This window comes from Eptesicus fuscus, chromosome 7 (assembly GCF_027574615.1).
Source record: "Eptesicus fuscus isolate TK198812 chromosome 7, DD_ASM_mEF_20220401, whole genome shotgun sequence".
Taxonomy (NCBI): Eukaryota; Metazoa; Chordata; class Mammalia; order Chiroptera; family Vespertilionidae; genus Eptesicus; species Eptesicus fuscus.
Genome location: NC_072479.1, coordinates 16,862,924 through 16,876,542, shown reverse-complemented (window position 1 = coordinate 16,876,542; position 13,619 = coordinate 16,862,924). Strand labels below are relative to the sequence as shown.

The following is a 13,619-nucleotide window of genomic DNA, read 5'->3' as shown; positions in this document are numbered from 1 at the left end:
CTGGCAGCCGGGGGAAGGAAGGCCTACTACTATTGCATGATTTCGTGCATTGGGCCTCTAGTTAAAAATAAAAACACTTGGGCCCCATCATACCAGGACTCATATGGGACCTATAACCTGCATTTTAAAACAAGCCCATGGATAATTATGTTGCAGGTTGTTTCACTTATAGAAATAATTTTGGTTTCCAAGCACCCAACTCTTGGACAACAAATCAACCATGCAAGCAAAGAAAATTCCGAAGAAAAGTAAGTTTTTGTGTGCCCTCTTTCCATCCCCCAACCTTTACTCCAGCTGGAATACTGATCACTACCAAAGTATCCTACTGGGTGCTCTGTTCTCCCAACTGCTGGCTCAGCTGTGGATAAGCTTTCTTCACTCATTACTTACAAAAGGAAGTTTGCTGTGAAATTAAGTGAGAGAAAATAAAAATAAAAACACATTACCAGATGGAGGAGCATGTCGGGGGGTGGGCAGGGTCTATGGTAGCTCCACTGGCTGGTGCTTTTTTATCAGGGAAAGCTGTGTTCCATGGCAGGCAATTTTTGGAAGAGCTCCCATTATTTGCAAAATGATTTTTGATGAACAAGATCAGTGGATGGGATGCCAAAAGGACTTAAAGTTTCTCTCAGAAGAATAATACTGGAAATTACAACTATTTTTTTTTTTACAAATGTTTTACAAGCATTAGGGTGAGCATTTTAAATTAAGACAACAAGTTATTGCCACTGCTACAGTCTATTTCAAGATATTCTATGCCAGGTATTCTCTGAAAAGTATAGATCCTATATTAATGACTCCTACATGTGTGTTTTTGGCATCCAAAGTAGAGGAATTTGGAGTTGTCTCTAATGTAAGACTGATTTCTGCTGCTACTTCTGTATTAAAAACTAGATTTTCATATGCCTTTCCAAAGGAATTTTCTTATCCAAAATCTAATTGGATAAAACATAATATGGTTGAAATTTGATAACATTTTAATGTTAATTTATACTCTACTGTGAAAAGTTTTTTGTATGATTTCGTAGCCATTTCTGATGACACGCTACCGTTGAGGCGGCCGCATGCCGAGGATGAAACATTTGCTGCTCCTGAGGATGAAACATTTGCGAAATAATGTTTTTTCCTCAAAGTGACACACTACCCGAGTTATGCTCAGTTTTTTGGCGAAGTTTGACACACCAAGCTCAAAAGGTTGCCCATCACTGGGCTAAAGGCACTTGATCATAAAAGTTTGGAAAGGTTCTAAGGGGACCTACAGATAGACATTTCAAAATTAATAGCTTTTGCCTAGTATAATTTCTTCTTAATCTGGATAATAGCAATTGTAGTCTTTTAGTAAGCCAGGAAACATGAAATATAACTTGTTTAAAATTCTCTTTGGTCATTGAAGGACCAAAAAAGGACATAAAAAGTGAAATATATGAGGGTGCTTCCCCCTCCTTAAGTTAAATTTTAAAACTGTATTTAAGGAATCAAATCTTACAAAATCCTGGAAGGCTTTGGCAATGATGTTGATCATTTCAGGATAATTAATCAAGTACCTATTGAGTTTAAAGTGTATTTTATTCAGTAGTTTTAGTATCTTGCCATGGAAGATACTAGCCCAGACTAGCAGAAAAGTGTAATCTGTATAGCATACTTTGACATTTTTAAATTTTAAAGTTATATTAATTTTGTAACCATTTTGAAATGCTGAGCAAACTTTAAAAAACTATGAAGTTATTTGAATTTGATTCACAGTTAAATCAGGCATTTAGAAATCTAATTGGATAAAACATAATATGGTTGAAATTTGATAACATTTTAATGTTAATTTATACTCTACTGTGAAAAGTTTTTTGTATGACATACACACTCTAGTTTATTTTTGTGTCTTAGTGTGGATTTATAAATTTGTTACAGGTATCCTGAGCCAGAAACACAATCAGGTTTCAGGCCAGTTTGACATTGGCTATTCTTAATTCTCACATGAGCATAGGACTTAAGACTAAATGTTATGTCAGTGGGACCGTGCTGTCTGCGGAACTTAATAAATTAATCATTTCCTTCAGACTTGAAGAAGAATGATAAATAAAATTTGGAGTCATAGGATACTGATGTACAATTTAAGGATTAAAATTTTTATAAATCAATTGTGAACAATAAATTATGAAATTAAACATTGATTTCCTAATATGAAATGGCAAAAATAAAATTATATTTTCTAGCTAAAAAAAAAAGAAAAGAAAGAACACATAACAAGTGAAGAGAAACCAATATATTTTCAGAGCACAGATCCCTTCCCATAAGGTCATTCAAGATGGGCTTGGCTGGCCAGGTCACTAGACACATGTTATCTGTGGATATACCTACCCTGAGGAACAGCAGATAGCCAGGGAGACTGATGGACACCTGTGTGGAGAACAGGACAGTACTACAGTAGATATGCTAAGAGCACTCATAGCCCAGAGGAAAGGGTCATTTCCCTGTCAAATTAAACCTAGGTGCTCTATTTCCATTCCTTAGTCTGTTCCTGCTATCTGACATATCTTCAGGCCCCTATTTAGTCGATCCTTCTCAACTTTCATGGCCCAGCTTGACTAACACCTTCTCCTTATCAGGCCCCCATAGTCAAGCTCTCCTTCTCTGGAACTTGGCCTGAGAACTCTTACAGAAATTTTTATTTGTATTTTAGTCATCATGTGCATACCATATCTACTCTACCAGACTGTAATCTTGTTGATTATAGAAACTATAACTTTTTATCTATGCTAGGTGTAGCCTGCCTACTTCCTAGTACAATACTTAGAACTTGGTGGGTGTGTTGTGTACATTTATTGTAGAAATTAATGAGTGATTCATTTTATGCTGATTCATATCTCTGAGCTTTTGCTTACACTTTTCCCCTTTTCTGGAAAATCCTTCCCACTTCAAGTGTTATTTCCTCCAATAAGTGTCCCTAGGTCCCTAAGCTGTTGGGCTTCTGTAGCACTTCCTATCTTAGCACTTACAACCACCGTTGTATATTAAAATTAAATATTGATTACCATTTTGACCTACTTTACCATAAGCTTCAAGAAGTAAAAAATTTCATCCTAAGTCATCCTTACTTTTAGCCCAGTGTTGGGTAGTAGCATGCACTTTACGAATGTTTTTCAAACATTTATATAACCCCTCCAGAAGTTTCTGGAAGCATTAGCCCATGACACAGAGGCTCTGGTTTGTTTACTTTGTGTTCCTATTAGAGTGGGCAAAACTGTCCTGAGCGCCAATTCCCAGGGAAAGCCCAGCATAAACAACCTTGCCATTCTAAGTGTCCTTTTGGCTGAACGAAGGAGTAGGACTAGGTGTTCTCTAGGGCCTCTTATAATCCCATGATCCTTATGTTCCAGAAATTCCCCAGCAGAATAGGTTGTTGAATGCAAAAGAGGCACGTGTGTCCTCTCCCCCGAAGGTCTTTACGATGACCCCCTGCCTCTGGGATGGCTGGACATAGGGAAAATAATTCGTGACCCTTCAGAGTACCCATGATTCCTCTTTTTAAATATATATCTCTCTCCTTTTGCCACCTTCCCTTTTTCTGCTTCCTCGTTCTCCCAGCCTCTCTCTCTTTTCCCTCTTTCCTTATCTGCCTCTCTTCGCCTACCCATTCCACTGCACTTTCCCGGCACCTCTACTGCTGCCTCTCCCGCTTTCCCTTTCTCTCCAGATTTACTTTATCCATCTCAGTTCTCCTTCATTTATCCTGCGTCTCTACCCATTCTCTCCCTCGCCTACCTCCTCTGCTGTCAGCCCTGCTGGAAGCCAAGACTCCTCACGACGCCTGGAGGTGGGAGGGTGAGTGGGTGGGCCCTGGTGCAGCGGTCCCGCCCCTCGGTGCGTGTGTGAATGTGTGCTAGTGACGCGGCACAGGCAGCGGGGAGGGAGGCTGGGCCGGCGGAGCGGGAAGCGAGCGGATCGCTGGGGCTGCTCCGCTCCTGCGCGCCCTCCCGCTCCCTGCCGCCCGCCGAGGCGCAGGCAGGGCGCAGGCGGCGGCGGCGGGCGGCATGGAGAGCCTGCTGGAGAATCCGGTGCGTGCCGTGCTCTATCTTAAGGAGCTCACGGCCATCGTGCAGAACCAGCAGAGCCTCATCCACACCCAGCGCCAGCGTATTGATGAGCTGGAGCGGCGGCTGGATGAGCTAAGCGCCGAGAACCGCAGCCTGTGGGAACACCAGCAGCTGCTGCAAGCCCAGCCTCCGCCCGGGCTCGTTCCTCCGTCGCCAGCCCCGCTGTCCCCTATCCCAGTCACCGCCGCCACCGCCACTGCTGTCCCCCAGGAACCGCTCCAGAACCACGGACAGCTCCCGCCCACCTCGCCACAGACTGTACCCGAGCAGCCACCGATTCAGCACCACGGACAGTTCCTGGTGCAGCCCTCGCCGGCCCACAGCAGCAGGGCGCACGCACCCCAGTCGCCCCACCAGCAGACGGTGGCGCCAGGGGCCGTCGCCAACAAGGAGAAGGAGCGTCCCCCGAGTTGTTGCGCTGCCGCTGGAACCCTCCTTCAGCACAAATCCCCCGCTGCCCTCGGCAAGGGCGTCCTGAGCAGGAGACCTGAGTGAGTGGGGAAGAGGGTTTGCGGACAGTTGAGGTGGGAGAAAGGGAAGCAAATGGGTATGAGGAAGAGCCAAGGGAGAAATGGGTGCACCTAAGAGTCTGAAGGACTAAGGTAACGTGAAGTGATGGGGTGAGAAGATGCTTGAGGGTAGAAGTGTGTCAAGGAGATTTGGGGGGAAGGAGGAAATGATATCAGTGTTTGAGAGGGTTTGGGGGTTGTTGGAGAAAAGAGGAATATCCAGACCATCATTGGGGGCAGAGAAGAAAGAAATTTGGTTTAAGTGATTGGGGATGTTGAAAACTAGCAGTTTTTAACGGGGACAAGATTGAGAGAAAGTTGGGGTGAAGATTTAACAGAAGAAAAAAGAACAGTTGGAGAATGTATTTAAGTTAGAAAAATCTTAGAAGAGAGTTTGAGTGGTAAAATTATTTCAATGAAGAGTAAGATATGAAAAAGATGGAGGCTTGGCAAACAGGCATGTTAAGGGCTAGAGTCCAGGAAGAGTAGACTTGGATTTGAGGGAATTCAGGAGGCAGAGGATACGGCTGAAAAGCAGGAATGATGTAAAAAGTCGGGCTGTAGATAGAAGATGAGCTGGCTCTTTAATTGATGCAGTGGGAATCAAAGCCAGGAGTGGCTCATTTGGGGAATCTTATGCTGCTCTGACCTGAGTGACTGCCTTTCTTATGAATCCCCACAGAACTAAAGGGATGCAAGGTAACAACCCACCAAGCTAATGGAGGACTGAGTTATAGTATGAGGACTCAGTCTGGTTATAGTTTTCCCTCTGACTCAAAGAGGATTTCTGTGCAGGGTGGTTGGCACTCGCACAAAGGGAACAATGATGAGAGAGACAGTTGCCAAACGGAGTTGGTAGTTCAGTGTAATTCCTGTTTAAATCTCTCTGTTAGGTCTAGTGACTGTCAACCTTCTTTCCCTTTGGTTTTTTGGCGATAACTGAAATCTCATGTTGAGTTCTGAGAGAAATAGTACCTCCCCCCCCCCCCCATGAGGGACTCTAGGACCTTGAGCTCTTTCTTCACACACAATATCCATCCATAAACTAGGAAGATGGAAAGAATAGATGAAAGGGGACTAGAATATTCTCCCCTGAGTATTGGGAAAGCTGTGATCATGTCAGCTTCCTTTCTCTGATTGGAGGTGATGGGATAACTGCATGGAAGAACAGCTCTGGGGAAATCAGCACCTGGTCAGCACCTGATCCTGACAATGATGACGCTAAAGGAATTGATTAGGGGAAAGAGTGAAAAGAGCCAAGAATCTCATCTTCATCCAGTCTTGGTGTGCTTTAGATATGGGAATACTTGTGAAGATTTTATATATTTCTTAAAAACCTATTTTCTCCTCACATCTTCTGTAAGTTAGAGAATTCTGGTCAGGTCATGTTAGCTCACAGGGTAGATTTAACCAAAACCATGAGATTTAAGGGGGAGAGGTCTAGGATCATCTGAGTTGGCTGACCTAAAGATTTGATTTGAGCCTCAAGGAGATGGTTTTCTTAGCTCCCTCAGTGGTCCAATTGCCCTCCCTTCAATTTCATTGTTTTCTTTCCTTATCTAGCATAAAAAGCAGAAAGTCAGTTTCCCCCCATGCTCATAGCTAGCTAAAAGGCCCATGATACTATGTGGCTTTCTCCCCCAAATAGGGAGATAAAAACTATTTCATTCCCTTTTCCCGAGGGCAGCCACAGCTTCATGAAAATGATGGTTCTTCACCTGATTCCTCTCCTCTTGTTCTTTATTGTCTCCTTCCCTTCCACTGCACCCTACATCATTTGCATCCCTTCAGGATATGTTGAGAAAAGATCATTTTCTTGAAAATAACTTTGCTGTGGCCCCAAAAGTGGCTTAGAGAACCCAACTCTCCTGCCCAGGTGCTCGTGCTGGGAATTCAGGGGTTTAGGAATCATCTGAATTCCATCCAGCCTCATATGGCAAAACTGGAGAGGAAACATCATTTTTCCTCCTCCCTTGTTCTGCTTTTGCTTCCCAAGAAAGCAGAACAAAAATAAGAAATAATTAGAGTGATGGAAAAGAGTAGAGATTGTTGGAAATCTCTCACGTAGGAAGTTGTGCCAGGCACTAAAAGGTTGATACCACTGGTAGCTCCTTCATTTATCCAGATCCTCCAGCTTTTTCTCCTGCTCCTCAAGTGTGAACACCAAGAGACTTAGAGAGTGTGGGTATGGACATGCATAGCTCACCTCCTTCCTAAGGCTCTCTCTCTCCCATAGATGTGAAATGTTGGCTTGCTGAATACATTTCTCCCCACTGTTTTGCCTAACTTCAACCCAAATTTTCCCCCACAGGACCTCAGAAAGGGATTATCTTTGTTGACTAGATCTTTGGCCTCAACCTGCTCTCTACCTACGACACCCTCTTTGTATGTATGTCCTCCTCTGCCTATACCTCTCAATGGTGCAGAGCTAGATGCAGCCAGCAGGCAGGGAGATACCTTCATGGATAGTGTTAGGTGAGAAGAGCAGAGCCAGCAGCTATCCCCCCAATATTTCTCCTAGGGAACTCCCTGCTGAATCAGTTTTCTCCTGGGGGTGCTGAAGTAGAGAAAGAGATGACAGAGGAGGAGTATCTTTGGATTATAATTTTGCTGCACTCTTTTCTAATTTCATACTTTCCCTTCCCTGGCCTCATTATAGTGAGAATGAGGCCCTGGTGAGGTTGCTGAAGGGTAGGTGAGGGTTACAAAGGGCCAGGCACTGTGTTAGATGCGCTATCTCATCATACAGTTTGTCTCTTATCCACAGAACTCCTCTTCCTGCCCAAATCCAGGAGAAGCAGGAGCCCTAGGGAACCTGGGACTGGGAAATAATGGATTGTTTAATTGTCATCAGATCTGCATTAATATGCAACTTGGCCTCTCTCCCTCTTTCAGCTGAGGGAGATAAAATAATGGTGGCCTTGGAAATTAGGCCAAGGAAGCAACATTATGGAGATGAGTGAGTGCAGAGACATCATGGAAAAAGAGACTTCAGGGGTTAAAATTCTTTCTTTGCATGTTTCCTGGCTCTTGCTACGCGCTCCAGCCCCCACTGCTTTTGCCTCTTAATGAAAGCAGCAATCTTAGCTTCCTCCTCTTTATTTTTTCAATCAAAGCTCACTACATCTACAGAATTGGTTATGCTCTTCCTGGCTGAAGCCAGAGCCTCAGCCTGACCTGGCAAAGTCTCCTCCTTGCCACAGAAGCACACGGCCCTGCCTGAAGCTACTGGCTTCAGCATGACTCCAGTTTCTCTGTTTGAGCACAGGTTTGTCCAGCCATCCAGCTATGCATTTAGAGCACCTGGACCCCAGGGCTTGCCAACATCCCCAAGCCCATGGGCAGAGGATTTTTGGAGGCTAGGTAAGATCCTTGCATTATAATTCAAATTTAGCTTCTACCTCAAACTCCCCACCTCCAAGTGGCCATGAAGTCTAAATGGCTCAGTAGCACCTGTCCTCTTTTCTCTTCTTCCTCCTTTGTCTTTTTTTTCTATACACTTCTTCCTCACTATCCGCCCTTTCTCTTTTTTCTTCCTTCTCTCTTCTCCCTTTCTTCCTGCCCCTCACACACTCTCTCTCTCCCATATTTTCTTCTTTCTATATTTTGCTTTTACTTAAGCTGCATAAGGAAGTCTCCCCCTCTCCACTCCCATCCTCTCAGCATAAAATAAATATTTGTCATCTTTTGAGTTCTTATACTGACTAGAGGCTGGAGGATGGTTAGAAGATCATTGGAAGTGATCTTTTTACCCTGTTATCTAAGGTGCTGGTTGGAGTAGGTTTCTCTGTTTGGAGGTGCAACTCATGACTGACCCATCCTGAGAGCTATTAAAAGAGTATGAAGGCCCTAACCGGTTTGGCTCAGCGGATAGAGCATCAGCCTGCGGACTGAAAGGTCCCAGGTTCGATTCCAGTCAAGGGCATGTACCTTGATTGCGGGCACATCCCCAGTGGGAGGTGTGCAGGAGGCAGCTGATCAATGTTTCTCTCTCATCGATCTTTCTGACTCTCTATCCCTCTCCCTTCCTCTCTGTAAAAAATCAATAAAATATATTTTTTTTAAAAAGAGTATAAAGGTCTGTCAGTCAGTCAACTCCATTGTATCAATTGTCCAGTTAATTCAAAATTATGCATTCTGTGCTGTGGAAAGAGGAAATAAGCAAACAGTTGTGGTTCGTCATGCAGGAGACACATATCTGGAAACATCCAAACAAGTGTAAGCAGATTGCGGCTGCCTCGAGCTACCCTCTATCAGAACAGAATGGTGAAAGGGGTGAGCATACAAATCACATTCAGAGTCCAGAGAGAAGGTTTTATTGGTTGGACTCAAGGGTTTATGTCAGGAACAGTAAGAGTCAAGGCTAGCTGGATGGAGGACAGGGGCCAGAAGATTCAGTGCATGGAATCACTGTACGGCATCTGCATATATCCTGTCCTCTGATGGTATAGTTCCCCACTACCCTAATCCCCTCCCTCCGGGCAAAACCCTATCCACAGGGTAAGGAAAGCCCTAGGACTCGGGGTCCTTGTCTATCTCATGCCTAGAAGGCCTGGTTGCTGAGGCCAATGCTGCCTATCCCCCTTCTCTTCCTCTGTCTGCTGCAAGGAAAGGACTTCTAGCTGGTAGGCTGGAAATGGGGCCAGACGAAGGTTCACTGAGAGGAGGGAGTGTGTGTCTTTTTGCTCACATGGAAGCTGACATGGAGTGGGCACTTGTAAAGATTTGCTGTCCCGCTCCTTCCCAATGGCCCAGACTGCTACTCTTCCCTCCCATTCAGCCAAAAAGAACACAATTCAAGAGAAACAAGTCACTCTGCCTTCTGGGAAATGCTGATGGCCTTTGTCCTCCTCACCAGCCCCCTTTGCCTTGCTCCACTCCTGCTCTTTCCTTCCTTACTCCTGAGCCCTTCCCAGACCCACAAAGTCAACACCCTGGGGCTTCACAGTGGCATCCTGGAGCATTTTCCCATTGGCCCAAAACCAAGCAAGAGGAGCAGCAGTTGGTGCTGCTGATTCAGCAAATAGTTTCAAAGGTCACTCATGAAAAAAGGTAGATGGGGTCAGGTCTGGGTGGAGAACCAATGAAAGGGAGAGTGGTATGAAAAGGAAGCGGGGAGCTGGGACAAATAGCTCCACTCATGATCTGGAAAGGGACTCGGATCCTGAGTTTAAATCCTATGTAAAGCTTTTCAGACAGCCTGGCTTTGTTGGGAAACTTAAAACATTTTTCATGGGGGCCCAACATACTCTCAGTGACCTGGACACAGGGCAGCAGCAGCTTAGTATGGGGTTTCTTAGTAAGATTTCTGGGGACTCTGATTGCACCTCGCAGATCCCCAGACACAAGTCCATCTGGCAGCTTTCCAAGGCTTTGGGCACTGCAGCGCCTTCCTCCTCTGCAGGTTCCCACAGGGGCTGCAAAGGGCTTCTTGTTTCAACAGAGGGTGAGGTAGTCATCTCCATTTCATGCAATGAGGAAATTAACTGAACAGAAAAGGGTCAGGAGTGAGGGAGAAATTAGATTTTTTGGGCTGAAAGGAAAACCAGAGAATCACAGAATTGTCAAGATCTAGGGAGTTAAAAACATGAGCTTTGGAGTCAGGCAAAGCTGAGTATGAATCTTGCTCTCCTACTATAAGCGTGAGACCCTACATTCATTACTTACCTTCTTTGAGCCTCTGTTTCCTCATTTATAAAATGAGAAGTAGTATGTACTTTGGAGGGTTGTTGTAGTTTAAAAATTAAATAGTATCAGTTGCTTAGTACTGTTCTGGGCACATAGTAAGTGCTCAATACATTGTAGTATTTCTAGAGATAGAGAACCCAGGGCCCAGGATCCATCTACAGTCAGACCATAGTGACAGACTGGAATCCAGGCAGGATTCCCTCCCTTCTTACAGGCCAGCTATCTCCATCTGCCCTTTCCCCATCTGCCCTTCTACCTCTGGACAATGTGCACCCAAGCTATTCTAGATAAATGAATGTAGAGCTTACACTGAAATGCAGCCAGGCAGGTCAAATCCACTATCCATTAGTGATCTGTGTTGAAGGCTCACAATTTGATAGCTGAGAAATGCTTCCTTAAGCCCAACTTAAATCTCATCTGTTGTCTTTTGAGATTTGTACTTAAGGTCGTTGAAAGGATCTGAGTTATCACCAATGCCCCATGGTAATAAGAATGATCTCCCCGTTTTCTAAATGCATAAACTACAGTCTCATCGAGTATATGGACTTATCAGGGACAGAGGGGAGGGTGGGGACAATGGGGCCTGAACCAGGAGACTGCCTCCCACCTGAAATGAATGAAAACTAAATCCACTCCTTCAAATTCTTCCATCCTGGGGATGGAAGGGTAGACCTGCTCTTTTCAGGACTCTGAGGTCAGAAAGCTGGAAAGAATAGCAGGATGAACAAAGAAAAGGAGAGGCCTGGTGTGTTCTTGTGGGGTGTTTTTGTGGTGGATGGGGGAAGAGGAAGTTAGGGACGAATTCTGCTTTCTTTGGTCAAGCATAGAAGTAAGAGTTTCTTCTCGAGAAAGACTTTCTTAGATGAAATACCTCCTAGGAAAAACAAAACAACTGGAAAAGTAGAGATGGTGGGCTCTAAAATTCTCTCCCAGGGTGGTTGTGGCTGTGAGGCCACCATAGGCAAAGGCTGCTGTGTGTGTGTGTGTGTGTGTGTGTGTGTGTGTGTGTGCGTGCACTGTTTTGCTATTGCTCTTTGTTTGGAATATCCCATCTGGGAGGGTTATGTAACACTGCAAGACTGGTGTATGCACTGAATGGTGCCTTTTGTCTTTGGCAAGTGGGCAGGCTACTGTGGACAGAGGGCATGCAGGCCTGTCTGACTCCCTGCCCACTTTCTGTACTGGCATCAGGCCATTCCCTCTAGGCCATAGCTGCAGGGGATGGAGGGCTTTAGGAAATGGAATAGGGCCCCTCAGCCCCTCTGAGGAGTCAGGTGAATGTCAGAGCTAGAAAGGTCCTATAAAAGGTCATTTGGTCCAAACTTCTCATTTGGCAAATGAGAAAACTATGGCCCAAGACAGAAGTGACGGGTGCTTCCAAACTAGTTAGTGGCAGAACTCTTCATCCAGTGCTCTTGATAGCATGTGGTGATGTACCCAAAGAACCCACAGGACTGCTCCACGAGTGTGCAGGGCCAAACTTACAGCTAGTTACGGAGTTTAGGGGACCCAGGGATATCTCTCTGCCTTCCACAATATCTTGCCTATGCCAGATATTCCACAGTTAGGGATTCCTTGGGTACTTCAAGGTTATACCCTTGTTAAAATGTAAACTATCTGAGGACAGGAGAAAAACAACACATTTAGTTAGATCAGCCTTTTACACTTCAGCATGAAAGAGTTTATTTGAGCCATGTCTGAGAACAGGTTTGATAAGGGAGGAGGTTGCCATGGTTGACTCAAGGCCAGGTCAAAAGGCTCAGAAGGAGTTGAAGGGCCCATGAAGGGGGCTGTCCAGTACCTAAATGATCTTTATCACTGCTAGGTTTTGCGTGGAGTTGGAACTGCCTTGCCTGAACCTGGCAAGCAAAGGGGCGGGAACTGGGCACTCCCTCATTGGCTTGTCTTGGAAAAGTAATTATCTGAGCCACAGAAGGTGTACTGTCCCAATGAGCTTCACGTGTAAAGTCATAAGGCAGAGATTTAAGGAGCATCCTGGTGCTTGGTGACCTCTTTTGACTCTTTCTAGTATCTTAAAATAATATTTTGGAAGGAAAAATTTCACACAACTCTATTGGGGTTAGCTATGGGGCAAGAAGATGTGGGCAGGATGAACCAAGGGCTAAGGGCTAGCAGACAGTAGAGGCTGGTGTGGCATGGGCCTGCAGAGAATGGGGGATGAGAGGCTAAGTCAACATCTAGGAGGTATTTGATAAACACTGCTTGAATGAATAAACTCTTAGTGTGTAGGGCTCAGGCAAGCTCATAGGTAGTTGAGTGGAGGGAGAGGGGTCAGCGGGAAGGAGAGAGGTCAGCTGGATGGAGGCCCCACTGGGCAAATAAGTTGTGCTTAGGCCCAATAGCAGTTTCTGCAGCTGAGCATGTGTGAAAAGCTGGATCTGAGGCTCAGCTCTTAAGGCTGTTTGGAGAGTGACGGGGACATGGGTGCTCCTCCCAGCTAACAGATCCTTCCCTAACTCTATCCATCTGAGCCCTCCTCTCTTTCTGTGTCTGCCTCTGACAAGTCCAGTCCTCAGCCTGGGAGGCTGCATTATTAAGCATGACAAAGCACTTGAGTGTTTCATCTCAGACACACACACACACACACACACACACACACACACACACACACACACAGCCTTGTCAGCAGGTTGAACTAGTAATGTGTAATGTGTCTATGATAATGGGAGGGAAAGGAAGCTTAAAATGTGGCCATGTCTCTAGGTAGAAAGAGACAGAGAGTGAGCTGGATACTGGGATCACCCTCTGGCCTAGAAACGCAGCAAAAACCAACACCCAGGCTCTATCTAGCCTTTCCTTCCTATTTCTATCAGGCAGCATCAGCTCTGTTCAGGGAAATGTTAGGACACTGACTGGAGGTGGGCAGATGTGAGTGGGGGTGTGTATGGTATGGATGTGTGTGGGGATCTGAGTGGATACAGCTGCGCATGGGTGAGTGTATTACTGACTTGGGTTGGGGGAGATTGATGTCACCCACACCATGCAGAAGGTGTGTGGGCCTCACAGCAAAGCTCAGCAGAGGTTTTCTTCCTGCCTCCCCATGACACCCTGGTCTGTTACCCTGTCAGGACTTGGGTTCCTTCTTCTTTCTCGGCATGGCTTGTTTCATTTCTCTTGGCTGGCCAGTTCCTTCTGGGTCTTTTCCTCTACAAAATGGGGAGAGTCTACAGTGCCTGGCTCTAGGCTTTCTCTGTCTCAAGGGGGCCTGGGGATCAAGGGATTTGCAGTCTCTGGAGGCTGTAAGCTCCTGGGAAGAAGGCTATCTGGAGGGTGGATGGGTGCAGGGGTGGGCATCTGGGACTCTCTATTG

General features: G+C 45.5%; 1 protein-coding gene across 1 annotated transcript in view; it reads left to right on the top strand.

Moving 5' to 3' along the window:
- The first annotated feature begins 4,028 nt into the window (after positions 1-4,028).
- Positions 4,029-13,619, top strand: part of IQSEC3 (IQ motif and Sec7 domain ArfGEF 3) — a 105,959-nt gene continuing 96,368 nt past the window's right edge. Inside the window, exon 1 of the mRNA XM_008160665.3 lies at positions 4,029-4,582. Within this exon, the coding sequence (XP_008158887.2) occupies positions 4,029-4,582 (554 nt within the window). The remainder of the gene's footprint in view (positions 4,583-13,619) is intronic.